We start from the raw sequence: 26,997 nt of genomic DNA, 5'->3' as shown, positions 1-26,997 counted from the left end.
AAAGCTCAGCCGCGCCCAGGTGGGAAGTGTGAGCTCTTCCGCCGGGCAGCCGCGTTCTCACGAGGCTCATGTCTGCAGCTGCTTGCCCAGCCCGAAGTCCAGCTGTGCTGTGGGGAGCCATCTTTGAACAGGGCCGAATTCTCTGGGATCGTTCGTGTTGATGTAACCACCTAGGAAGTCTTTTTTTTTTTTTTTTTGAACCAGAGGATACAAAAAACAGATGACAGAAACACAGAAAAGACGACGGTGGAGGGAAGGATTCAGCACAAGGACTTAATGGTGCATCTGTTCAGAGGAGACAAGAGCGCTTTTTGTAGGAGATGGCCCCTGCCTTGCACTATGGCTGCATGGGTAATATATGCCTGACAGTTGCCAAATCCAGTCCAGGTTTTCACTCCTCCCCGACAAACACATAACAACACGGATTGCCTCTGGGTAGTGCTGGCAGAAACTGATTTTTATAAGCCAGGAAGAAGGTGCAGAACTGGGTCGAGGGGAAAGGAAACCTGGGCGGGCGGCCGTTGAAAAACAACATATAAAATAGGCTCCAAAACTAGTTCAGTGCCAGGCGGTCCCCTTCCGAGTGTGTTAGCGAAGGTTTTTTTTTTTTTTTCCGTTTTAGACTCCATTTAAACCTAGCCTTTGACGCTATGTCCGTAAAGTGGCTTTGCCTTTTTTGCGGTTTTGTTAATTCTCTTCTATCTTTTTTTGTCGTGGTGGTGGTTCCTGGTTCAGTCCCGACTCTGTGCAGGGCAGAAGACTGGCAGCTGGAAAGAGACCATCACAAAATTCGCGGTGCTGACCTGTCATTGGTGATGGTCCTGCGAAGCCGCACCCCACGGCGGATGGCTACTAACATGTCTTCGGCAGGGGGGTCGCTGGAGGCCGCTGGGGGAGGGACAGGCGTCTCCTCCCCGGGGCCAAGGGTAGACAACGCTGTTGGAAAGGGGAACTGGCCCTCCCCGAGCGCATGCGCACTGGCCACCAGCTCACCGATCTTTTCCACCAGGCTGTGGCGGTTGGCTGCCAGCTGCTGGTCTTCCTCCTCTGTGGAGAGATGCTGCCCGGCCCCTGCATACACCGAGATCTCCATGACGTTGCTGCCCCAGGCCGTGTTGGGCAGGCTCAGCCTCTTGGGCGAGGCTTTGGAGAAGTCCATGGCATTGGCCGAGGCGTCGTCGGCATAGAACACACACTCCTCACTGCCCACCCGGGTGGGGCCAGTGTAGCCGGGGGAGTCAGGCACTGTGGGGGTCTTGACGGGGACAATGGGGGGTCTGATGGGGATGGGACCAGCGTTGGAGAGGGTTCGGCGTACCGTGGGCTTAGTTGAAGGGGTGCGACGGATGGTGGCCACGCCTGGAGTGGTACCTGACGGCAGGGCAGTGCCAGTGGGCAGGCCAGCCGTAGAAGCGGGCCGCTTGGTCTGAATCATGCGGCGGTAGTTCTGGGCAATGTTGCTGTTACGCGGGATGGTCGAGGATTTGTCGAAATCGGTCTGGCTCTCGCCTTCGACATCGCCGTTGACTGAATAGCAGTCATAATCTGAACCTAAGGGAGGAAAACGCAGAGCTTCAACACACTTGGGATATGTCTCATTTTTTAAACGCTTTTTTATACTGTTCATGTGAGGTCTACTGTTGTATAGTTTTTACAGGTCTGATTGACTGTACCAATAAATATTTATTCACACTTGGGATTGGCCATGCAAAGCTGGCACAGATAAAGATGCGCCAGATGACCCACCAATCATCCCACAGGCCCCTGCAAGATATATCGACACACCATGCAGTCACACACTCTTCAAATAAACACTGCAGGTTGGTATTGTCTCTTCTGACCTGCAGCAGCTATACAGGGTCATGAGCACATGAACACATGAAGCTGCCTTATACTGAACCAGACCCCTGGTCCGTCCAAGTCAGTATTGTCTGCTCAGACCGGCAGCGGTTCTCCAGGGTCTCAGGCAGAGAAAGGTCTTTCACATCACCTCTTGCCTAGTCCCTTTAACTGGAGATGCCGGGGAAATGAACCTGGGACCTTCTGCGTGCCAAGCAGATGCTCTACCACTGAGCCATGGCCCTTCCCCAGGTCTTCTGTATCACTTACTACTTGTGCCTTTTACCTGGAGAATCTGGGGAATGAATGTGGGACCTTCTGCATGCAAAGCAGAGACTCTACCACTAAGCCATGGCCCCCTCCTTGCTCGGTTCCGCTCTTCTTCCTGGAGTCCTACTAAGTGAATTTTGAGCCAGGCAGCTCAGAACTTGTCTTAGCTTCTAACTGGGAAGGCTGGAAGTGAAGGCAGAATGCTGGAAGTGCCAGAGCTAATCTTTTCGTTTGTTTAATCATTTCATTCATCTGTACCTACACTGTACATCAATAAACCATTCCATTCAGTTAAGTAAAGCGACAGACCCTCTCTTCTCTTGCATGTAGAAAAGGGGGAGGGGAAAGGATGCAGATTTTCAGGGATTTATTTCTACCCTCTCCGCAAGAGGCCAGCCAATGAAATATACACAGAAGACATTTAAAACAAAACAAAGAAAGAAAGAAACAAAATAAGAACTAAATGTTTTAATCTAATGAAATGTAGGGAGAGCAACACCCTGAGCCAGAGATGAAGAATTCCACAGGACGATGGTGTGCTTTTTTCAGAAAACCATGTTGACATTCTGGCAGGAACTTCACTGCGCAAATACCACTGAAATGTGCAGGAGCAGAGACAGGATCTTGGGCAATTGAGATGCCTGGTGGATTGTGCCAATCTGCATGCATTAAAGTCAGCCCGGGTGGTGTAGTAGTTAGGATGCTGGACTATGATCTGGGAGACCCAAGTTTGAATCCTCACTGCCATGGAAGCTCGCTGGGTGACCTTGGGCCAGTCACTTACTCTCAGCCTCATCTACCTCATAGGGTTGTTGTGAGAATAAATGGGAGAATGGCTTACATTGCCCTCAGCTCCTTGGGAGGGGGTAATAAAAATGTACTAAATAAATAATAAAACATTTGAACTTTACTGCATTTTATTTTGGCTGAGCACTCCCTATTTCCAGTGCTGTGATTATTACTGAAATAGGCAGCTTTTTTTTTTAAAACCTTTTTATTGATTAGCAATATTTATGGATATCTTCTCTCTGCAGCAACTCATAATAGGGCAAGTTCTCTGCAATATGCATTTTGTTAGTTCTCACATTGATCCTGTCACTGTATTTTATGGCTTATGGCTGCAAGATAGAGCCTTGCCGGGAAAAGCACAGCACAACCGTGTTTTCCGATCCATCATGGATTTTATCCTCCACCCTGAAACCCCTTTCTTCTTCACTGGAAAAGCTTCTAAGCACTGATTTGCTTTCTGCTGATGCCAGGCATTCTGTGCCACCCCCTTCCACACATTGTCCCTGTGCCCTCAACAGCTCCCCCCTCTGGAATGCCACCAAGTCCTTGCCCACATTACACTCCATTCCTTCTGCCACTATATCCATGAGGGAAGGGTACCTTGCGAGGGAATGGTGTCCTCAGAACAGGAGGGCGTGGTCGTCTGTGTGCTGTAGCCACTCGAGTACTGCAGGGAGTCCCGGCTGCTCTTCTGGTGCTCAAGGCTCAAGCCGCGGGTTAGCACCATCGCCAAGTCACTGGCCGCCGGGGACACCTCCTCACCATGCTGGGGGTGCAAGAACAGAAGGGGCTCATGAACGGCTGGGTCTGGCTCAGAGGAAAGCGCGCCCCGTCATCATCCTGGAGGATTTCAAGCCCAAACAGCAGCAGCTAACGTGCCACATGTATTTTTTTACTTCATTTATACTCCGCCTTTCTCCCCAAAGGGGACTCAGAGCAGCTCCTTTCCTCCGTTTTATCATCATATGATTTTTCCATGTCCTGTGCCAATTTTCGCAGACCCCTGAATGTGGGGTGTGGTGTAGGACCAACCGCACAAGAGCTCAACGGATTCTGCAGCCAACACTTAAGACAAGTGAGATTTCTGCAGAGTCGGCTGCAGAGACTGTCAAGCTGCTGGTTCTCCTGGGATTCCCAGCACCTTTCAGTACCAGCAACCATGGTATCCTTCTGGACAATCTAGCTGGGATGGGAGCAGGGGCACACAGGTTTCCAGTGGTTCCATCTTTCCTAATGGAAAGGGTCAAGAAGGCAGTGGTGGAAGACTACCCCCAATCTTTTGGCCAATGTGGTACAGCAGGATTCCTTTTTGTCCCAGATGGTATTCACCATCTACACAAAACCTCTGGGAGAGGTTATCTAGAGATCTGGAGCATGGGGCCATCAGTATGTTGATGGCCTGTAACTCTGACCCCTTTCCATCTTAATTCCAGGACGGTCATGGAGATCCATAATGGGCATCTGGTTGCAGAAAAGAGCTGAATGTGGGTCAAAAAACTGAAATATGGTCATTTGATGGTAGAACTAATCTGGGATTAGGTGTACCACTTTTTTTGGAAGGCCAGGTTTCATGTCTGGCGGGGGGACTGTCTGTATCCAATGCTGCTGTCTGAAAAAGGGTTGCGGAGGTGGTCAGAAACGCAACATAAAAAGCTGAGCCTGTTCCTGGAGAAGGCAGCTCCGTCTACAATCGCACATGTCTTGGGAAAATTCAGACAGGATGACAGGAAAACACTTTCTTTTATTTATTTAGTGATTTATAGCCCGCGCGCCCTGGCCAAAGCAGTCTCAGGGCGGGTAACATCATACAAAAGCATTAATACATCAGTAATAAATTTAACCACAAAAATCTAAATTTAAAACAATAAAATCCCAACTAAAACTTAAAAGCTTAAAAATACAAAATTACAGATGGTGCCTAACCACTACTCGTGTTGCAGCAGGTTACCCTTCCGTTGACATTAATAATCTGTTATATAGGGGGGATAATAGGGAGGCCAGCAGATGATATTTGCGGCTGCCCTCAGCCATAGGCCTGGCAGAATAGCTCTGTCTTGCAGGCCCTGCAGAACTCTTTAAGGTCCTGCAGGGCCCTGATTATCACCAGGGAGAGCATTCCACCAGGGCGGTGCCAGGGCCAAAAAGGCCCTGGCTCTCGTCGAAGACAGCCACACACGCTTTATGTGTACTGGCCCTTCCATAAATGCCCAGAAACTCCGAATGGAGCAAAGTACAGTCGTAAAGGTCTTATCTGAGGTCTCTGCAGTGGGCATATTCCACCCATATTGTATCAACCGTACAGGATGCCTATCTGTTTCCAGGCCCAATTCAAAGTGCTGGAATTGGCCTTTACATCCCCCAAACCTGCATTTAGACAGTAGCACCCACAGGGCTTTTGCCTCGACCCCGACAAACCTGCCTGTGCCCTAAAATTAACTGCTGTTCACGGCCCTCTCCTTCGCCAAACTGTACCCGGCCGTACCCTGGCAGCGATGGAGGCTGGGGACATCCGTGGCCTCGACCCTTCCTCCAAGCTGATGCCTGGATATACCAGGGTGGCAGAGCCCATCTCTGCCTCCCGGAGGTGCTCGACGCGGTCTTTCCTTCGCTGCAGCGTATTCGCCACTGGCTGCTCGTAGAGGGTGGCTTTAGACCAATCCTGCAAAACCCAAGAGGAGCTTGATATAATTGCACTGCTGAGGCCCCAGAGCAAGACCCAATATAAGCAAGTAACAGTGAGTATGGAAAAGGGCGGTGACAGGAGATGCAACCGGGAGGAGGGAGATGGGGGTGGGGGGTGGTGGCAAAATGGCAGAAGGAGCAGAAGGTCAAGGTGATAATCACAAAATGGCCTGGAAACCATTTTGCTTTGTTGGGCTGGCTACTACGAGCGTTCTGATTTGCCTCCAGCACCCAAAAAACAAACAAACAAAAAACAGCTTTCTCCACAGATACAGAAAGATTCAAAAGGAAGGCAGTGCTTAGAAAACCTACAAGTTGCCTCGCCAAATGCCCAAAGCAGCTGGCAATCAGTTCTGGTTCTAACCCTCAACAGTTTGCACCCTCCAGTACCGGCACGGAGGACTCCGCCTCAACCTGACCTGCAAGAACGCCCATTTCTTCGTTTTGCAAATCTAATCAGTTGGCTCATTTGTGCAAAGCAGAGCAAAAGACACCGTTACCCGTACAACGCTGCTCGGGAAACACGTCCCAAGCCTCTCTCCTGAGCCTCGTGGCTAACTGGCACTGCTGCAGCTGGGTAGATGGGCCTATGCAGTGAGGCTCTGGGTTTCCAGGTGGCTCTACTACAACTGTGGTCCTAGGCACAAGCAAGTGTGTGAGCACAGCTTGTGGTGTTCAGGAGGTGGGATCTTGTCCGTACTTAAAGGGAAAAGGACAAGGGCTGGAGACCGTGGGGAATGGCAGGGGGCTTGGTGGTGGAGCTGCATCCTGTTCCCTGTCCAAACGTCTAGCAGAATGTGCCTATGTGTGTCTATCCCCGTGTTGGCGAACCTATGGCACGCGTGCCACAAGCAGCACGCCGAGCCCTTTCTATGGGCACGCGTGGAGCCGCCGGCCACCCCCGCCCGTCCCCCGCCCGCCCCCGCCCCCTCCTTGCGGCCTCAACGCCATCTGCCTCCGTTGCCCCGCTCTGCCTTAGCAGCAGCAGCAGCACCGCCGCCCCACCCAGGCGCCGCTCCAGACCCGCCGCAGCCCGCTCATGCTCGGCCCCGAGGGCTGCCCTGCCGGCCGCACCGCTACGCCCACCGAGTCGCCCCCGCCCTCTCCTCCGCCCCCTTGGCTGCCCGGCCCCCTCCTCCGCCCCTCCTCGCGGCCTCGGCGCACGTTTCCGCCACGCCGCAGCCAACTTTGTCGAGGGGCGGGGGCGACTCGGCGGGCGTAGCAGTGCGGCCGGCAGGGCAGCCCTCAGGACCGAGCATGAGCTGCCGGTGGCGGCAGCGGGTCCAGAGCGGCGCCTGGGTGGGGCTGCAGCGCTGCTGCTGAGGCGGAGCGGGGCGGCGGGAGGCTTGCGGCGGGCGGCTCTTTCGCTTGGACTTGCCACTGAGATGCACATTTACCCCATCCAGATTCTCAAAACTGCATGGGGGGGGTTGTTGTCTATTTGTGAAAGAGAGGTTTTGCCTTGGACTTGCCACTGAGATGCACATTTACCCCATCCAGATTCTCAAAACTGCATGGGGGGGGGTGTTTGTTGTCTATTTGTGAAAGAGAGGTTTTGCCTTGGACTTGCCACTCAGATGCATATTTCCCACATCCAGATTCTCAAAACTGCTTTGGGGGGGTTGTTGTCCATTTGTGAATGGGAGGTTTTGCCTTGGACTTGCCACTCAGATGCACAAGTCAACAATAAGCCCCCCTGCAGAGTTTTGAGAATGCAGATGGGGAAAATGGTGTTTGTCAGTCATTGCCATGATTTAATTTTATGGATGACAAAGGATAGTACAGTTAGTTCAGAAAATGAAATCCTTAAAGTGTGGAATTCTCTGCCAAATAATTTTAAATCAATGAAAGAACTTGGGATTGCTTTCCTTACTTTGTTTGGATCATTTTATGCTTGTGAGCATAAGATGTTAACGTATGAGTTGTTTTTTCTAAACTAAAACCTCAGTATTCAGGTTAAATTGCCGTGCTGGCACTTTACGATTAATAAGTGGGTTTTGGGTTGCAGTTTGGGCACTCGGTCTCTAAAAGATTCGCCATCACTGGTCTATCCTGATGATCAGAAGCCTTACTAGTGGTTTTAAGTAAGTCACAAGAAAAAAATCTCAGGATACAGCTGAATCTACTGCATTTTGGCTTTCGCTCCATTGCTCGCAATGAGCAGTGGGGCCTTGAAAATCCCTGGATATGTGACTTTTTGGCTGGTCTCACTATCCTATAGTGGCCCTTTGCTGATGGAGGGGACTTTCCTCCCACAGAACTAGTTGGAAGTAGGTACTCAGCAACAGCTAGGAGAAGAGGAAGCACTGAAGACCTGCTGGTGCAAAGGAAGACCCAGGCAATAGGCCAAGCACTCCATCTCCAGACAAATGGCATCTGTAGGCCATGTATGTTGGGTATAAGTGCCTGAGTGGAGGGGAAACGGTGAGCCAGCGATCCCTTACAGGGTGTGGCTACTGGTAGCTCAGTACTGAGAAGAAGACGAGTTGGTTTTTATACCCCGATTTTCTCTATCTTTTTAAGGGGTATCAAACCGGCTTACAATTAACTTCCCTTCCTCTCCTCACAACAGACACCTTGTGAGGTAGGTGGAGCTGAGAGAGTTCAGAAAGGACGGTGACTGGCCCAAGGTCACCCAGCAGGCCTCATGTGCAGGAGTGGGGAAACCAACCCAGTTCACCAGATAAAAGTCTGCAGCTCATGTGGAGGAGTGGGGAATCAAACCTGGTTCTCCAGATTACAGTCCACCGCTCCTAACCACTACACCACACTGGCTCTGGAGTCCTGCTGGGGTGGGAGACAGCACATGGCCATGGTCAGGAGCTCCAGGCTCTAATGTGGCGCTTTCAAATGTAGATGTAATCCAGTAGCAATATCTGGTTTATGAACAACTGAACAAACCCTACATTTTTATCTTCCATTTGTTCTCACAGAGAAAGAACCGCTTCTTTCCCAGCATGCTTCTCCTTAGAGATTAATTTCTAGAAGTACCACAGCACAGGCTGAAGGCTGACTAAAATTCACATTGGGGAGCCCTTCTCCACTGGCACAGCCCAGAGGGAAAGGCACTCTGTGGGTGCACAAAAGGATCCTCACTGTTCTAGAGCTGAGCCTTCACACTGGGGGGGGAAAGACTCCAGAGTACGGCCTACAGACATGGGGGCCAAGAACCACCAGCCTCTGGCTCAAATAGAGATACAGCATTAAGACAGACGGTGGTATTTCTTGATAATGAAGACTTGCGTGGGTGCCTCAGAGATTTCTGAGGCACCCACAGAGAAATTTCTGAGGCACCCACCCAGTTCTTCATTATTATTCTTGGCAAGGGAGGAAGAGAAATGTACTGTCCTTTGGGTACCACAAAGAAATCTGGCGAGCAGCATGGATCAGAGGCTTTGTGCATCAATGGAGAGCCTCTGAGGTTGGCTATCCTTATCTGTACAAACTGCGCTGAGCACTGCCAGCAGGGACGCCACCTCTTTTGTCTCTTCCAGGGGAAGGGGAATCCATAGACTGGGGGTCCCCAAGCCTTGTTGAGCCTGAGGGCGCTTCTATAACTCTGAGAACACACAGTGGGCACCACAACAAAATGGCTGCCGTGGGGTGGGCCCAGGGTTGCCAACCTCCAGGTATCGGGGAAGAAAAAGGCACCTCTATACGAATACCAATTAGGTTAGGAAAACAGTACAGGGGCAACAGTCATGTACAAAAAGGTGCAATTTATATAAGCTACTGAAGTGAAAACATGTACAATATTGTACTCAACAAGGTAACCACGCAACAAACTAACAATCAATAGGTACAATATATATAGCAAGGAGCCACAATGATTTTCCAAGAGTCTCAGCAGAGTAACAGTAGCAATACAGTTTCTGTGTACAATTTCATAAAAAGCCACAATCTTCCACAGGAACAGTTTCTGTGTACAAAATTTCATAAGGAGCCACAATCTTCCATAGGATACGGCCGTTTCAGATTCACAATGATATGGAATCCTTCTTCAGTCCTTCAAATATTGCTTCCAAAAAGTGTGCTGTCAAACACAAACTTGATACCATCCCACGTAGGGCAAGCATAAATCAACCTGAATATTTGAAGGACTGAAGAAGGATTCCATATCATTGTGAATCTGAAACGGCCGTATCCTATGGAAGATTGTGGCTTCTTATGAAATTTTGTACACAGAAACTGTATTGCTACTGTTACTCTGCTGAGACTCTTGGAAAATCATTGTGGCTCCTTGCTATATATATTGTACATATTGATTGTTAGTTCGTTGCGTGGTTACCTTGTTGAGTACAGTATTGTACATGTTTTCACTTCAGTAGCTTATATAAATTGCACCTTTTTGTACATGACTGTTGCCCCTGTACTGTTTTCCTAACCTCCAGGTACTAGCTGGAGATCTGCTATTACAACCAATCTCCAGCCGATAGAGATCAGTTCCCCTGGAGAAAATGGCCGCTTGGGCAATTGGACTCTATGGCATTGAAGTCCCTCCCCAAACCCCGACCTCCTCAGGCTCCGCCCCAAAAACCTCCTGCCGGTGGTGAAGAGGGACCTGGCTACCCTAGGCGGGCCAGACTGATCACACGGAGGCTTTCACAGGGGCCGAAGGCCCAATCACAAAACAAGGGGTGGTTCAGGAGCTTCCAAGGCAAGCTTTCCCTGACAATGGAGGCAGCCGTTTCTGAATGGGTGGGCGCTCCTGGCAGACAAAAAGGTAAAAGCCTTCTGAGCTCTTCTGAAGCACCTCCCGCTCCAGTGAATGTGGAGGAAAACCGGGCTTGGTTCTCTGCTTTGGGGGGGAAAGCAAGTGGGCACCAGCAAACACACTGATGCGCATCATGTTGGAGGTCAGTGCGCCTTAGACTGACAGAAGGCAAACTGGAGCGACACTGTGCCAAAACCCATGGGAGTTGAGAAAGGCAGTGGGCGGCTCCTGCTCTAGCCATGGAGGAGATAGCTTTGGAGGGTCTCGGGGTGGGCCCACCATAAGATACACACCTAGGGTTGCCAACCTCCAGGTACTAGCTGGAGATCTTTTGCTTTTACAACTGATCCCCAGCCGACAGAGATCAGTTCACCTGGAGAAAATGGCCGCTTTGGCAATTGGACTCCATGGCATTGAAGTCCCTCCCCTCCCCAAACCCTGCCCTCCTCAGGCTCCGCCCCCAAAAGCCTCCCACCGGTGACGAAGAGGGACCTGGCAACCCTATACACACCAGGCTGAGGCTTCTTCGGGAGCTTCCTTCAGTCCTGGCCCCATGAGCTACATTCAGCGGTTTCCACTGAAACACAGTAAGAAACCATGGTGAAGACAACCCACAGCCCAAAGCGATCCGTCTGCACACCGATGTTGTGCACTCAACCTGCATGGGGGGGAAGGGGGTGGTTTGTGGCAGCCCGGTGGGAAGAGCCGCACAAGAAGCCAGAATCACACCCGATCATCAAGCCAGAAGATAATTAAGATAACAAAACAAAAACACAAAGCACAAAGCCAGCCAACAAGAGGTGGGAGCAGATCAGGAGTGAAAATGGAGGAGGAGGAGGACGAAGTTAATGTAGGTCTGTTTCCCACGGGATCCGTGGCATGCGAAAGCCTGGTGGAGCACTGGAAAGGGTGTCCCAGAATCCTGGGCACGAGGTGGGATGGAAGAGGAAGGGGGGAGGAGGTTGCTAGTTCAAGCTTCACCTTTCCCCCACCTGACCGCACCCCTGCAGTTGTGCTAGCACTAACCGAGGTCGGGGAGTTGCATTCACTAACAGACTGGCAGGTTTCTGAGGCCTCGGACGAAGCGGAGCTGGAAGACTTCTGCCATGCCCAAAGTCCGATCAGCAGGAGCAAATGCAGAGGAGGAAAAGAGAAGAGACTTGGTTATGCAGCTGTGGGCCACAAGCAGCAGGCAGAGAGACAGAGAGAGAGAAATCCTCCTCAAGCAGGGGGGCGGCTGTTTTCCACACTCCTGCAGCAGCTGGAAGGCAGTACAAACAGCGGAGGAGCCATACGTGCACTCGCCAAAAACCAACAGCATGCATTTCCAGACCCCCTGGAAGGAGGAGGACAGGGAACACTCACAAGGAACCTAGGACAGGAGGAAACGGAGCTACAGAGGTTCAGTGGCCAAGACCCCCTCCGGGAAGAACCAACAAGGCAACGCAGGTGTGGCAAACCCACCGTGCATACCTTCTTCGCACGTACAAGCCAACATCTGGACTCCCCCTGCCCTCCGTAACCAGCCACCAAGTCAGCCAGTGCCTCAATAAGGTATTTTACATTGCTTCATTCTTATTAATCATTTACATAGATATTTCATAAGCTGAAATATTTCCAAACCACATTAAAAAAAAAGACAGACACTGCTCAAAGCAATTTAATATATATGTGCTTTTCAAGTCTTGGATACAAACCACAGGGAACTTCTCCTGCACAAGTCTGTGAGGGGGGGGGAGTTAGAAGTCTTGAGAGAGACGCCTGTTAACCAAGGAGCCTGCGCTTTGAGCATTCCAGAAAAGTTAGATTTGGCAACTAGACAAGGAGGGCTGTGGCTGGGAGCCTCAACAGCTCCAAATCCGTTTCACTCAGGCTGAGCAGAAGTTCCTGCTACCTGATGCCCCTCACTTCCGCTATCTTCCCAGCAAGCTGTGTGTGAGAAGGGGTCACGTTTTTCTACCCCATTCATGTCTGAAATGGGCATGTCTGAAAGCCTTTTTTTCTACCTGGAAAATGGTGTCCGGGCAAGGGAATCTAAGCCCTGACCGCTCCCCAGAAGCGTATTGCTTGAAGCACTTTTCTCCCAGCTAAGAGGTGTGATGAGCTTAAAATAAAACCGTGGGAATCAACAGAACACAACTAACCAAGTCAGGGAACAAGCAGCATGGCACAATGGCTGAAGTGTTAAAATGGGATCTGGCTTTCAGATCCCCACCCTGCCATGAAGCTGGCGAGATGACTTTGGGCCACTTCCACTTTCTCAGCCTAACCTACCTCACAGGGAAGTTGTGAGGATAAAATGGGGAAGAAAAAGAAGAGTTGGTTTTTATATGCCAATTTTCTCTACCTTTTAAGGAGTCTCCAACTAGCTTGCAATCTCCTTCTCTTTCTCTCCCCTCAACAGATACCTTGTGAGGTAGGTGAGGCTAAGAAAACTGTGACTAACCCAAGGCCACCCAGCAGGCTTCATGTGAGTGGGGAAACCAACCTGGTTCAGAGGAGCATGCCTATTATATTAGGTGCTGTGGAACACAGGCAGGATGCTGCTGCATTCATCTTGTTTGTGGGCTTCCTAGAGGCACCTGGTTGGCCACTGTGTGAACAGACTGCTGGATTTGATGGGCCTTGGTCTAATCCTGCACGGCTTTTCTTATGTTTTTATGGTCCACCTGGTTCCTTCACAGTATCTTCTGCCTCACTTCCCTCCCCCTCTATTCCTTCTTTTACCCCTACTAATGCATCTGTTTCCAAAATAGAAGACTTGCATAAAAAGGAACTCTTCCCCCTCCAAAAAAATCCATCTTTGATCCAAGCCACATGGGTCTGGGTCCTAGTGGGGCCCCCAGGCAGCAACATGGCCTCTTTGGGATATAAATCCCTTCTCCCAAAAGCAGACACCTCAGGCAGATGTGAGACCACCCAACACATTTCAACACAAACCCTGCAGAACCAAGAAAAGGTGCAGCATTCCACATGGCCAGCCTCCATGCCCATCAACTCTGTGCATTCATCCTAAACAATGGGGGTGCTATTAAATGGATGTGTGCAGGCTGCTTACATTATATGTCATTTGCCCTACCGCTGATCCTCTGAAAGCTTGTCTTTGGACACTGGTTTGGGGGTGTGTGTGTGGCAGCAGCAGAGGAATCACAGACTCAGGGTTGACAGGGAAGGGCAGGTTTCCTCTGGTTTGCACGTCCTGTTCCTTTAAGCTGCCTTCCCAGGGAATTTACCTGACTGGTGATGTCCGAGGGCATCGGCGAAGGTGGTTTGGAGAACATGGCATCCTGGGAAATGAAGCCGGAGTCATGTGATGAGACACTGGACAGGCGGGTGTTGGCGTTCACAGGCTGTGCCAGGCTGTGGTAGAGACAGATGGAATTTGGTGAGTATTTTGTTTGAGAACTGGGTCAGGGTGTGTGTGCCTGCTGCGCTATTAGCACCACCCTAAAAGGGTGGCAGGAGGAGATGACAGGGAGGAATCATAGGTGACAGCAGACCAGCAGGAAGGACCAAAGTGTACGGGGAGAAGTGCACGAGATAAGGAAGGAAGGAAGGAAGGAAGGAAGGAAGGAAGGAAGGAAGGAAGGAAGGAAGGAAGGAAGGAAGGAAGGAAGGAAGGAAGGAAGGAAGGAAGGAAGGAAGGAGTGTTGATTTTCATATGCCAACTTTCTCTACCAGAAAAACCAGAATAATTAAAAGAATACAAAAATTAAGAAATTAAAATACGCGCATTCAGCTCTATTCAGCTTTACCACCTTTTGTGATTTGCTTTGCCCAACTTTCTCTATCACTTAAGGAAGAATCAGACCGGCTTACAATCACCTTCCCTTCCCCTCCCCTCTGAGGTAGGTGGGGCTGAGAGAGCTCTAAGAGAGCTGTGACTAGCCCAAGGTCACCCAGCTGGCTTTATGTGTAGGAGTGGGGAAACCAACCTGGTTCATCAGATTAGTGTCCACTGCTCATGTGGAGGAGTGGGGAATCAAACCCGGTTCTCCAGAACAGAGTCCACTGCTCTTGACCACTACACCACGCTGGCTCTCCACCCCCTTAAAACAAAGATCCACCATATACTTCTGTGTATGGGAGGAAGAAAAGGGGGCAAGACAGCCAGGAAGGGAGGAGGGGAGGGGTGGGCACACCTCTGTGCCCATCCAGTTTCAAGGCTGCCCAGTCTTCAGGGCTTGTAACGCCATCCCGACTGCTTATAGTTCTAACTCAGCTGAGAATCTACATACATTTAACGACAGCAGTGATTACGAAGCGTTTGACCTTTACTTCAGTCCCGTTCCACAGCAGGCAGCCTACATCAAATGATTCATAAACCTCACACCACCTCCTCTGCCAAACACTGGCCAGAATAAATGCACACCCAGTGTAAAAGGGTTTCCAAGGAGTCGCTTCAAGTTTTGGCACCTCTTGCAAACAGTTCCGTGGGACACTGAGCTGCAATCCTGAACCCAAGAGAACCCTCAGCCCAAGTTTGGCTTTTTCCCTCCCAGACCACATGACTCCCACCGTCACACAGCAGGCCCAATCAAAAGGAGATGCTGTTGGGAAGGAAGGACTCAGAATCATAGAATCACAGAGTTGGAAGGGGCCATATAGGCCATCCAGTCCAACCCCCTGCTCAATGCAGGATCAGCCTAGAGCAGGGGTGTCAAACATAAGGCCCGAGGGACGGATCCGGCCCCTTGAGAACTCTTATCCGGTTAGCGAGCCCGCCAAGGCAGCCACCAGCCCACTCTAAATCTGGACCGGCGAGGCATGACCTGGCCCGACCAAGTGACATGTCATATCCGGCCCTTGTAATAATTGAGTTTGACACCCTTGGCCTAGAGCATCCCTGACAAGTGTTTGTACAGCCTCTGCTTAAAGACTGCCACTGAGGGGGAGCTCACTACCTCCCTAGGTAGCTGATTCCACTGTCAAACAACTCTTACTGTAAAGTTTTCTTTCCTAATATCCAGCCGGTACCTTTCTGCCCGCAATTTAAACCCATTATTGCGAGTCCTATCCTCTGCTGCCAACAGGAACAGCTCCCTGCCCTCCTTTAAGTGACAGCCCTTCAAATACTTAGAGAGAGCAATCATGTCGTCCCCCCCGCAACCTCCTCTTCTCCAGACTAAACATTCCCAACTCCCTCAGAAGCCACACATGCTCTGTGACTCATTTAAACTGGGCCTTCCTCCGTTAAGCATGCAGCATCCACATGCTAGAGATCAGTTGCTCAGGTGGACATTTCACTGGCTCGCCAACATGGCCCAGTTTTAAGGAGACACTGGGTGCATGGCAAAGTTACACAGGTAGGATCTCGCACCCCACCACTGTGATGTTTGAATCAAGGCACAGTTGGTCAGGCAGGAAGCTCTCATCACGTGGTAACTCAGCCAGGAGATGGCCTTTTCACCTCAGAGAGGCAACTGAAGAGAGCTCCCTCAGGATGAGATTATGGCTTGTCACCACAGGGCTACAGAAAGCATCCTCAAACACCCAGAAAACCTCTGGAGGCTCTCATCTCAGTATGGTTTCCATTCTGCGTTCCTTTTGAACTGCAAGTCATATCAAGTTCCTGCCAGTTGTATCAAACCTACCTGCACATGCTAGACTTGCGGGACCCGGAGCTGCTAGGAGACGACGGTGGAGTCTGGTAAGACCAACTGTAATCGGAGCCCTTCAGATCTTTGATCACCTGAAAAAGATTCCACGTGGCAAATTTATTTCATTTTTAAGAAGAAAAAAAGAAGAAGAGTTGGTTTTTATATGACGACTTTCTCTACCACTTAAGGCAGAATCAAATCAGCTTACAATCGCCTTGCCTTCCCCTCCCCACAACAGACACCCTGTGAGGTAGGTGGGAGAGAGCTGTGACTAGCCCAAGGTCACCCAGCTGGCTTCGTGTGTAGGAGTGGGGAAACAAATCTAGTTCACCAGATTAGCCTCTGCAGCTCATGTGGAGGAGTGGGGAATCAAACCCGGTTCTCCAGATCAGACTCCACCGCTCCAAACCACCGCTCTTAACCACTACACCACGCTGGCTCTAAAAAAAATCTGCTTCATTTTTACCCTGCCTTTCTCCCCAATGGGGACCCAAAGTAACTCACATTGTTCTCCTCTCCTCTATTTTATTCTCACAACAACCCTGCGAAGTAGGTTAGGCTGAGAGTGTGCGACTGCCCCAACCGCACCCAGCATGCTTCCAGGGCAGAGTGGGGATTCGAACCTGGGTCTCCTTGATCCCAATCTAACACCAGCTGTGCATATATACTCTGCAGATCACTTTCCAAGGCCGGAAAAAAAAGATTGGCCAATCTTGGCTCATTCAGCCTTGCAGTAATGAGAGAGGCCGAGGGCCCTTTCACATATACAGTTATTGTGCCACCCACAGGGAAGTTACCGGGCCAGCTGATCAGAACCACTCCTGGAGCTCTGGGCTCATAGCTTAATTCCCAGGTCCATGTGGGGCCTGACTGGGGTCAGGACCACGGTGCACAGGAAGAGCAGGCTTAAGTCCTCTCCCATGCACTGCTTTCCTGACCTAAAATGGCCCAGGGATCCACTATTTGCCCCACTGTGTAAGCTTACACCTCTTGATGGCCACATGTAATATCTCCCAGCGGGGCAAACAGTGGCCCTCTGGAGCCATTACTAGTAAGGAAAGCTGCACGTGCAAGGAAGGGGGTAATCTTAATCCTGCTCTCCTTACATTTCCACTCTGAATCACTCACAAACCCGACATCACTCTGTGTTGTCCTTCAGGCACCCAGAGCCACCCAGAAGGAAGAAGAGTTGGTTTTTATATGTCAACTTTCTCTACCACTTAGGGAGGAATCAAACTGGCTTACAATCACCTTCCCTTCCCTTCCCCTCCCCACAACAGACACCCTGTGAGGTGGGTGTGGCTGAGAAAGCTCTAACAGAGCTGTTACTCGCCCAAGGTCACCCAGCTGGCTTCATGTGTAGGAGTGGGGAAACCAATCCAGTTCACCAGATTAGCCTCTGCCGCTCATGTGGAGGAGTGGGGAATCAAACCTGGTTCTCCAAATTAGAGTCCACTGCTCCAAACCACCACTTTTAACTACTACACCAACCTGGTAAATAAGGACGGCAACCTCTGATGACAACGATGCAGGGAAGGATGAATGAAGCCACGTTGCCCTCCCATTCAAGCCACTGGTCCATTCAGACCACTGCAGAAGGCGATTGTAAACTGGTTTAATTCTCCTTAAAGGTACAGAAAGGCGGGATATAAAAACCAACTGTTCTTCATTCCCATTCTGAAATATGGTGGGTAGATTCCTTGGAACGCATGTGTTTCTGCACGCTTCAGCCGTAAACCTGGAGATGCACTTCGAATTTCAGTTCAGAAAATACTGTGCTTTGGCTGCCTGGGAAGCACTGGACTAAATGGTCATTCTGGCCCCTCCAAACACTCCTTTCTATTGCCCCCCGCCCCCGTGCATTCTTACCTGTTCACTGGCTGGGGGCAATTTGTTAGGCTCTGCGGTCAACACCACCAGATCATCAATAATGCCCTGCAGGTGGGTGATCTCTCCCAGCATAGTGATCTCTCCATTCTGTAAAAGACCAAGGAGAGAAACAGGTATTTGCTTCCCACTGGGAAAAGGTAACATTTGTTTTTATTGAAGACACCCTTGAATCACAAAGGCCTGCTGATGTGGGGTATCAGGCTCATTCCTGCTCTCCCCTCTTGCTTGGGGGAAACAGCCATCAGGACTGTCTGTGCCCAGACACCGAAGATTGGAGGGATAAATTAGCAGAATACGCAGTGATGGTAAAGTTGACAAATCTAGTAAATAAAAGATGCAGCAAAAACTTCAAAAAAAGAAAAGAAAAAGGGGAAACTGTATTATTTACATGCCATGTAAAGTTTGCATAAACAGTAAGAAAATCTGTTAGTTTTAAGATTTTATTTATTTATGTATTTACTATTTCAATTTAATGCCCCGCTCTTCCTGGCCGAGACTGGGCTCAGAGCAGCTGTACTACAAAAGTTAGTTATAAGTTTTAATTTAATATGCATTATAATGGTGATGAAAATGTTTAGATAGAATAATATATGAGTCAACATGATTGGATTGTTATGATAAAGAAGCAGTTAGCAATAATAGTTTTTTAGACTTTTATATTATATTGTATATAGAACTTATAATGAACTTATATGTATTAAGCGCACCCCGGCAAAATATGTCTTGATATACTGCATTGAATTGCAAGATGTTCTGATGTGTTATGTTGTGTATGTGATAGTGTTATGTATTGCATGTTCAGTTTGTAGTATATAGTTTTTTAAAAATTAAAAAATATTTTTTTTTAAAAAAAGGACTGTAAGGGGATGAAACGCAACAAGCAACCAGGGCCAACCCAACTACACAAGTAAACTAGGCAACTGCCAGGGATGCTGAAACTCTAGGAGACACCTGACTCAGCAACGTCACTATCTTGGAAAGAGGACTCTTAGCTTAGCTTAGCATGCTCACATTGGGCGATATTCCTACAAGCCAGACCTTCCTTTCTGCTCTCCTATCAGCTGCCCAAAGCGTAGACACTGTTGTAAAGGGGAGCAGCTGGCATGCAGGGATGTGTGATGTGCGATGAACGTTTCTAAGCTAATCAGAAACTGGGGGGGGGGCAGTCTTCAGTCCAGATAAACCACTATACAATACAACAGCATGACACTTAAATAACTAACATTTAACGCGATCAGCTCTTGATCATTTAATGTGCTTATGTTATGCTGCTCAGCTTAATTAGTAAATTTAAATTTACCCAAAGCAGCCCAAAAAATCCGACTCAGGCTATCTTTGGGAGGCCTGGATATGGGGAATGAATGAGACTGAATACTCTGAAGCCTGGAACTGGCTGAGCTGGCTTCTGGGGTTCTTCTATCCCTTATCTGGATCTGACAGCTGCGATTTCCCTTGTTCCCAAGTAGCTGAGCCCTCTGCCAATTCAGTAGCGGACGCTCTGGCAACATAATGAACAGGCCACACTGCATGCAAAATTAACATTGTGTCCCAAAGCAACGCTGCTTTCTGGGCGCAGGAATAATTATGTAAATACCTCAACACATGCATGCTTACTTTCCCCAACTGAAGCTCAGAAGCAGAGCAAAATGCAGTAGTGAGTCTGCTGACCAGCACAAACCATGGCTAATGTATCTTGTCTGCATTAAAAAGAGCTACACCAGAGCAAGATTTAAAGCCCTAAAAAGGTTTGGGTCTATTTACAGGACCACTTCCCTAGTTCAGATCTTTGGCAAAGTCTCTCCTTCGAGTGCTCCCTCTCTTGAAAGTACAGTGGGTAGCTACTAAAGAGGCGAGGGGCTTCTCCACAGTGGGACCTCTCTCTGGAACCCCCTTCCTAGAACTGCTGACTTAGAGCCTAGTCTTTCTGGTTTTAGGCAACCGATGAAAATGTTCCCGTTCATTCTGACATTTTGTTGATTTATTTTTTGTTCAGACAATTTCTTAGTTTCTTAACATATACTGATTATTCTGGAAGCTATACTATAATATTTTAAACAGTCGATCTACTGGTGGTAACCTACCTTTGAAATTGCAGCTGATAAGACTTCGGGATTCAAGTTTACCAATTAACCAACATCACCGTTTGCCCTGATATCTTTGATTTTATGCATGCAAAGGTAAGTAGTGCAGTGCCACCAGAAAGGAAGGAAAAGGGGCTAATAATAATAATAATAATAAAAAGCACAGCTTAGTTTGGAGGCAGCCACATACCACCACAGGTTGCAAGTAAGCGATGAAGGTGCAGAATCGGCCACGCTCCTCAATGAGGGCCTTGCGGACGGCCTGTTTTTCTGTCTCTTCCAAGAGGAGATACATATCGCTGACGTCCTGGAGTGCATTGTCCAGCTGCGGCTGCAGGTCCCCCTTCCCTGCAAGAGCAAGGTCGACAAAGAGACATCACCCCCTCTTCACCCACCAGCCCCAAGACCTGTCCTAAAAGTGCCCATCTCTGGGAGGTCTTCCTTGGAATGGACACGGATACTGTAGACCACGGACAGCAGTGGAGAGAATAAAGATGTCTTCACAAAAGTGGGGTGGGAATGGGAAGGAAATGCCCCAGCCTAAAAGGCAAAAATGCCTTCCTAGATTTCTATTCTCTTTCCCTAGCGTCATTTGGGTCTTCTGAGATCTGAAACGAATGGAGAAACCAAGAACGGTCATCACAGAAGGAAGGCCAGCATGACTAACCTGAGGTACGACTTCCTCTCTCAGGAAATCTGAGGAATGGATTTCTGTCACAGAAACACTGTGGCAGCCTCACAAAAGTGCAGGGACCGTTACTCCTTGGGGTGGGTGGAGACTGTTACATTAAAATGTGCTTGAAGCCAGCCATATCACAACAGGATGTAAAAGGGTTCAAGATTCCCCCCCTCAAAAAGAAAGCACAACACTTTGTTCACAAGGCACACAAATCTCACTCTGCATTGAAAGTTCTAGTGACTTCAAACTTTCTTCTTTACTTGACATGTTGAGAAGTCAATGTTGCCTTTCACACACTTATTCCCTGCCTGATTCACACATGAAAGAGTACACAAGTTGGGTCTGGGATCACCACCCCCACCTAACAGTCAGACGTGAGTTGCAGGTTCTCCTCAATTCCCACGCTCTATTTGGATTGGGGCCACATCAGATATGAAAAGAAGGGGCTGTGGCCATCCCCCAGGACCACTTTCCCAACCTGGAACGAGAGATGCTGTTTGAACCATCGAAGGCTATTTCAGGTTGGGGAAATGGTATAGAGGGAGACCCCTTTGCCACATGGAATGCAGCCACAATCCAAACAGGGATTAAAAATGTGCCAGATAGATCACAAGAAGAACATTTGAAAAATGTCAAGAAGGAAAGGTAGAATATTTTTCCCTTTAAGTCACATTGTGGCTGAGGGTATTTATTTTACCTGGATTGTTATAAAATGCCACTATATTGGTGGTTGTGGAGGTGTACTCAGAATATATGCATCTCAGCTAAGTTAGGGATATAAGCTAGAATTCAAGGTAGTACAACTGTGTAGTACATTTCCCTGCTCACACACACATTGGGGGCCATCTCAGAGTTTGAGCTACCGTAGTTCTTGAATGCTAATGGGTTCCCAAATCCATTTCTGAAATTCTCCCCCACTTGACTTTTCTCCCTTCTTTTCTTTGCTAAGCTGTCAAATGTTCACCTTAGGGTTGCCAGGTCCACCACCGGCGGAAGGTTTTTGGGGCAGAGCCTGAGGAGTTTCCGTCTTGACATTAGGAAGAATTTTCTAACAGTTAGAGCGGTTCCTCAGTGGAACAGGCTTCCTTTGGAGGTGGTACCCTAACCCTAACCCTCTCCTTCCTGGAGGTTTTTAAGAAGAGGCTAGATGGCCATCTGTCAGCAATGCTGATTCTATGACCTTAGGCAGATCATGATAGGGAGGGCACCTTGGCCATCTTCTGGGCATGAAGTATGGGTCACTGGGTGTGTTAGGGGGGGAGGTAGTTCAGAATTTCCTGCATTGTGCAGGGGGCTGGACTAGATGACCCTGGTGGTCCCATCCAACTCTATGATTCTATGAGGGTAGGGTTTGGGGAGCGGAGGGCCTTCAATGCCATAGAGTCCCCTTGACACACACTTGAAATCTTCTCTGCGCCTGCAGCTCAGACATACAACAACTGTAGCCTCTGTTTTCTCTTTAATTGAGGCAAAAGTAATACAGGTCTAGGACCAAATTACAGGGTAACAGTCTGACAGCAGTTTTGATACCTTAGAAAGGTGGGCAGAATACAGTGGGCTGGGTGGCCTTTCCAAAAACATGAGGAAAAACCATGAGGCGAAAAAATCCAGATGGCTGCCACAAGAGAGTAATTTTAATGCATTTTACCTTCCAGAAGTCCCAGGAAGCTGCTTTGGGTATCTAAGTAGAGGTATTTGAGGTCAACAAATCAGTTACTTGTTAACTTAAAACACTGTGAAGACTTCTAGAATTGTTTATTTTGAACATTTACAGATGTGCGTTCCCACTGAAATGTCTGCAGTTTTATATTTGTGGTGCTTACAGAGGTATTGCCTGCACTGAGAAACGTTCCTGTTATACAATCATGCCCTTAAAAATCCATAATGCACCAGACTTTAAACTCCACCTGGATCTATATGTAGGTCAACTGTTTTCTCTGCATTATGTCTTTTAAAAAAATCCTCCTGCCCTTTATTGTTACTCAGCCAGAAGAGTCCAGTTTACCTACGTGGATGCAGCATAAGATCATTTTCCAGCCAGAGGCAAGAGCTGGGATGCTCGGCTCCCATGCCGAAGCCGGCCTCTTCCTCATCCCTTTCCCCCCATTTCATGAATTGCCCACAAAACTGTAATAGCTGGATTCTACCACCATCTTCCAACATCCCATCCTATTTGCGATACCACAGTAATAAAAAGGCAACCCTTACAGTTATACCCAGTGCAGAATTTGGTTCAAGGGGGGCTCCTCCCCCCCCCTTTGCTGGAGAACAAGAAGCACAGCGTTCAGAAGCTGGAGGGATGGGGCAGAGATTTAGGTGGCTCAGTTGCTTCAAAGGGTGTGAAATGTATTCTAAGCATTGTAAGATCAGGAATCCAAGGGCAATATGAAAATTATGTATGCACACATGTACACAAATGTTGTCACATCAACACACTCACATTCACTCCAAAATTTTTGCAAAAGCACACAACCCAAGGGATACCTTAAGACCAGGACTCCCCTCAGACTCCTCCATACTAGCAACCACAAACCCCTCACAGGCAATGCGAAATGAAAGTGCTGGGTGCAATCCGGTGCTCAGCCTGATGGATACAGGGTTCTGCATCCCAGCACCGGGGATCACTCGGCGCAACCATGCCAGGAAGCCAAGGGTGGGTGCTGCTGTCACTCAAACATCCTGCCACCGCAATCACCACCACCACCGTAACGCCACATGCAAAGGAGGTAAAAGCAAGATGACTTGAGCAGCCAGGTGGGTGAAATCTCCAGCAAGGGAAAGAAATGTGAAGAACTCGAAGAGCGGTGGATTTTTTTAAAAATGGAAAAGTCAAGAGGAAAAAAACCAAGCAGCTGAGACAGTGGGGGCCAGGGTTATGGGGAGATCAGGCTGAGATCCTGGTGTTCAGCTTGAAAGCAGCAAACATTCAAAAAGGGAACTATGAAATAAGCAGCAGCCTTGTGACAGATGAATGGCCCAGGCTAGGGAAAGGAGCCCAACCCTATTCCAAGGGGGGGACCCTTCCCCTAGCTCAGTGTTCAGAACACACTAGGAGGGGCTTGAGCCATGGGGAAGGTGGATCTCAGCATCTGCCCCATAGCCATTCTGGAGTGGTACAGCAGAGTCACAGAAAGAGATGGGGATAGGGGACCGGTGATGGTGTAGATAAGGCCTGAAATGAAACCCTACTGAAATCTAGGAGCTTTTAAGGGCCAGTCGGAATAATCAAGCAAGAGAAATAATTGGCTGAGAGAACATGCCCTTCAGAATGGCAGCAGCTCCATCCAACAGCCAGAGAGCCACCTGAGTGCATCTCTTAAAAACCAGAGTGATGCTACTACAAGAATTTTGGAGAAAGAGGGGGAAACAGGCCATCTTGAGCCTCCACAGGCAGTTTTAATCCAAAATTTAAAGCATTTGCTGTATTTACTCACATACAAAACTAGGTTTATCCCCTCCAGATATGTGATTTAAAAAGAGTGTGTCATCTTACATTTGTGCACAAGTTACAGTTATGTCCAACGATAAAAGTCTTTTTGAGTATAACATTTTTAAGGGGGGGGTGGAGAATCATCTCACAATCAGGAACGTCTTCCTTTTGAGTAAATATGGTACGACTAGTGCCAATAATAATCTCATGTGGGTGGAATAATCTCCCACTCCTCCACCTGTGGTCTTCCTGTGCGGAGGCACGCTATGCTTACTTGCCAGCAGGCTAGAAAGAAAGAAGCTTGACCAACTGTTTCTCAAATTTCAGAGATGGACTCAACAGGTTGCCTTACACAGGGCACTCTCTCCTGGTTTTAGTCCCCCACCTGCAAAATGTGATGATCAGATTGTTGTCAAGGCTACTGAGGGAATGGAAAGCAGTCCGAAACACTGTGGAAATTCTCACTTCCCCAGTCACTTAGAGCAGCCTTTACATTCCTACACTTTCAGACAATGCCAACGGCTCTATTGGCCAGGCGTTATTGCCGAATTCCAAAAAATCAACATTTTTGCATCTGTTGAACGCCTGCTCTGGAGGACTTATACCACTACTTATTTGAATGCCCTCTACAAGTGGAACCCAGGGCTAAATTTCTTGCTGGGTGGGTTTCTGGCCTAAACACTAGTCCTAGTGCTGAGAAATTAGTATTTTTGTTAAAAGATTCTGATGGGTTTGTTTCTTATAGGGCCTCCCTGTATGCTCTGGCAGCAAGGATAATAAGGTCCAATATGGTTGCTAAGAGAGCTGACCCTTCAAGTTGATTTTAATGGTTGCTAGGTCTCATTGGCTGATTGGGACTCTGCTGCAATTTTTAGTTATTATTGCTCCATATGCATCAATTTAGCATCGTTTTATTATGTATATTTATTATTAATCTAGCATTCTATTAACCTGGTATTTTTCCTTTTATTATGTACTTGTGGCATTGTTGATATGTTTGTAATATATGCTATATGCAAATAAAACCATCCATCCATCCATCCATCCCTTTCCCTGTCTGCACTCAACACATTCCTGTTTGGCCCACTGTGATCTTTAAAGGGACGCTGGCCTGCCGTCTAACATTGAGGCTGAGAGCAGAGTGCAAACTCCATATAGCCTGCAGGCTTTGGTTATAGCTTCGAAGGGACCCCCACACACATTTGTTGCTCAGACGTTTGGTTTCATTTCAAGCCCAACCTAGATTTACAGATAAGTAAAGCAAAAGGCAATGAAAGGGTGGACAGGGAGGCTTGATAAAGCTGGGCTGGCAATGCTGGACTTACCAAGAAGTTCTACAGGAAGGATGTGGAAAGGAGGGGAGAAGAGAAAGAGGCAAAGAGAGAGAATAATGTGTGAAAGACAGGTTGATGTAGAGAAAGTCATCGTCTCACTCCAAACTGGAAGCCACAATCCCATCCACCGAGTAAAGCTCCCCACCCATTTGCCCTTTTTTTCTTCTCCTCTATATAGGCCAAGCATAAAGTGAAAAAGAGTGAGCTGTTAAGCTCCAATGTCCCTCACTAGGTAGACCTGGGCAGCAGCCCGAAAAAAGGGGGGGAGGATCTCAAGCAGGAAGCCCCAACCGTCTGCCCTGCAAGAGCTGAGCCAAACATTATGGGAATGGTGAGGCTATGGCCAACCTATGTCCCTTCATCAAGGGCTGGTAACGTGATGTGCCATCCTTGAACTCAGTTTCTGTGCCTTACAAGGGGCAGTGGACAAAGCAGAGCAATGGGAGGGGAAATTCTGAATGCAACAACATGGCCGTTCGCTAGGCACGACCAGATGTACCCCCTCACACTTCTGGTTAGGGCTTTGGAGGGTTCGTTGTGGGAGTGACGAAGTTGCTGTTACTCAGCAGTGTGAAGCGCTGCAAGGAATTTGTTCTTGAGGAATGCAGGCTATCCTTATGTCAACAAATCAGTGCCTGAAATCTGTTCCCTGGACTGACACGGAGGACTCTGGCTTACAAGCCACGCTCCTTCCACTGTTAGTGTCTGGTGGCATTTGGCACTTCCATGTGGCATTTGGCACTTCCATGGTAAAAAATAATGACCCCGACTGTTCCATTTCATGGCCATAGACAGACAGAACCCGACTGTCCCGTTTTGTGGCCATGGACATAGGCAGGCAAGACTTCCAGCACCAGCCAAACAGGGGTTCCACAAAACCAGGGCTTATATGGACTTGCTAGGAAGTCAAAAGCACCCAACATATAAATGGTTCACAGAGAAAGCAGTCCCCCCACCCTTGACAAAGGCACCCCCCCAGAATCTAGAGGTAACTAGGCTTCCCTGAATATACAAACAAATTCTGCAATGATAAAAATTTAATTCTGGGACTGTTACTGCTCTATCTGTTATTCAGCCTCCTCCTTCGACTAACCCACCTTTGCCTTATACTGGGAGACCAGAAATTTCCTGGGAACAGTCTTCCACAGATGGCTCTTGCCACTGCATCGCTCATAGTTAGGAGGGTCTCCCCTGCCCACAACTAGTCAGATGTCTGGCGATCAGTGGAAGTGCCCCTCAAGCAAAGAGAGTCATTACCTTTGCGGGCTTTCTTCTGCAGCTTCAGCGTGTCAGAGGATTTCTTCTTTATCTCGTGACGGGCTCGTTTGTATTCTAAGATGGCATGAGAGAAAAAGCACACTGAAACAGCCTTTCACGGGTGTACATCCCCTCTGTTCTCTGTGTTCTGTGCTCAGCATATTTCTTTCACCCTGATTGCTCCCTCCCAAACAGTTGATTTAGTCAAAATACACAGTCTATTTTAAAAGGACCTCTAGAACGGGATTGGGGTACCATGGATTCATTCCAAGGACTAAAGCCACATGAGTGAATAGGGTGTTGGTATCCCCCCCAGTACCCTCTGAAAACTACAACTCCTAGAATTCAATCTGGACCACCCTGAGAAACGTTTTACATTTGTAGTGCTAAATCAACCTTAGGATGAAGATAAACGTAAGTTTTTCAGAGAGC

General features: G+C 48.6%; 1 protein-coding gene across 4 annotated transcripts in view; it reads right to left on the bottom strand.

The window, feature by feature from the left end:
- Positions 1-756: 756 nt before the first annotated feature.
- Positions 757-26,997, bottom strand: part of MTSS2 (MTSS I-BAR domain containing 2) — a 79,949-nt gene continuing 53,708 nt past the window's right edge. Inside the window, exons 6-15 of one of the 4 annotated variants that reach the window (XM_056862662.1) lie at positions 26,566-26,640; positions 20,056-20,213; positions 17,764-17,871; positions 15,889-15,986; positions 13,528-13,654; positions 11,321-11,395; positions 10,806-10,871; positions 5,381-5,557; positions 3,499-3,664; positions 757-1,551 (exon numbers count right to left, since the gene is read on the bottom strand). In XM_056862662.1, the coding sequence (XP_056718640.1) occupies positions 782-1,551; positions 3,499-3,664; positions 5,381-5,557; positions 10,806-10,871; positions 11,321-11,395; positions 13,528-13,654; positions 15,889-15,986; positions 17,764-17,871; positions 20,056-20,213; positions 26,566-26,640 (1,820 nt within the window). In that variant the 3' untranslated portion in view covers positions 757-781. The remainder of the gene's footprint in view (positions 1,552-3,498; positions 3,665-5,380; positions 5,558-10,805; positions 10,872-11,320; positions 11,396-13,527; positions 13,655-15,888; positions 15,987-17,763; positions 17,872-20,055; positions 20,214-26,565; positions 26,641-26,997) is intronic. The other 3 variants (XM_056862663.1, XM_056862664.1, XM_056862665.1) reach the window with 3 other exon arrangements.

The sequence above is a fragment of the Euleptes europaea genome, chromosome 17 (assembly GCF_029931775.1).
Source record: "Euleptes europaea isolate rEulEur1 chromosome 17, rEulEur1.hap1, whole genome shotgun sequence".
NCBI lineage: Eukaryota > Metazoa > Chordata > Lepidosauria > Squamata > Sphaerodactylidae > Euleptes > Euleptes europaea.
This window is presented reverse-complemented; position numbering and strand designations above follow the sequence as displayed.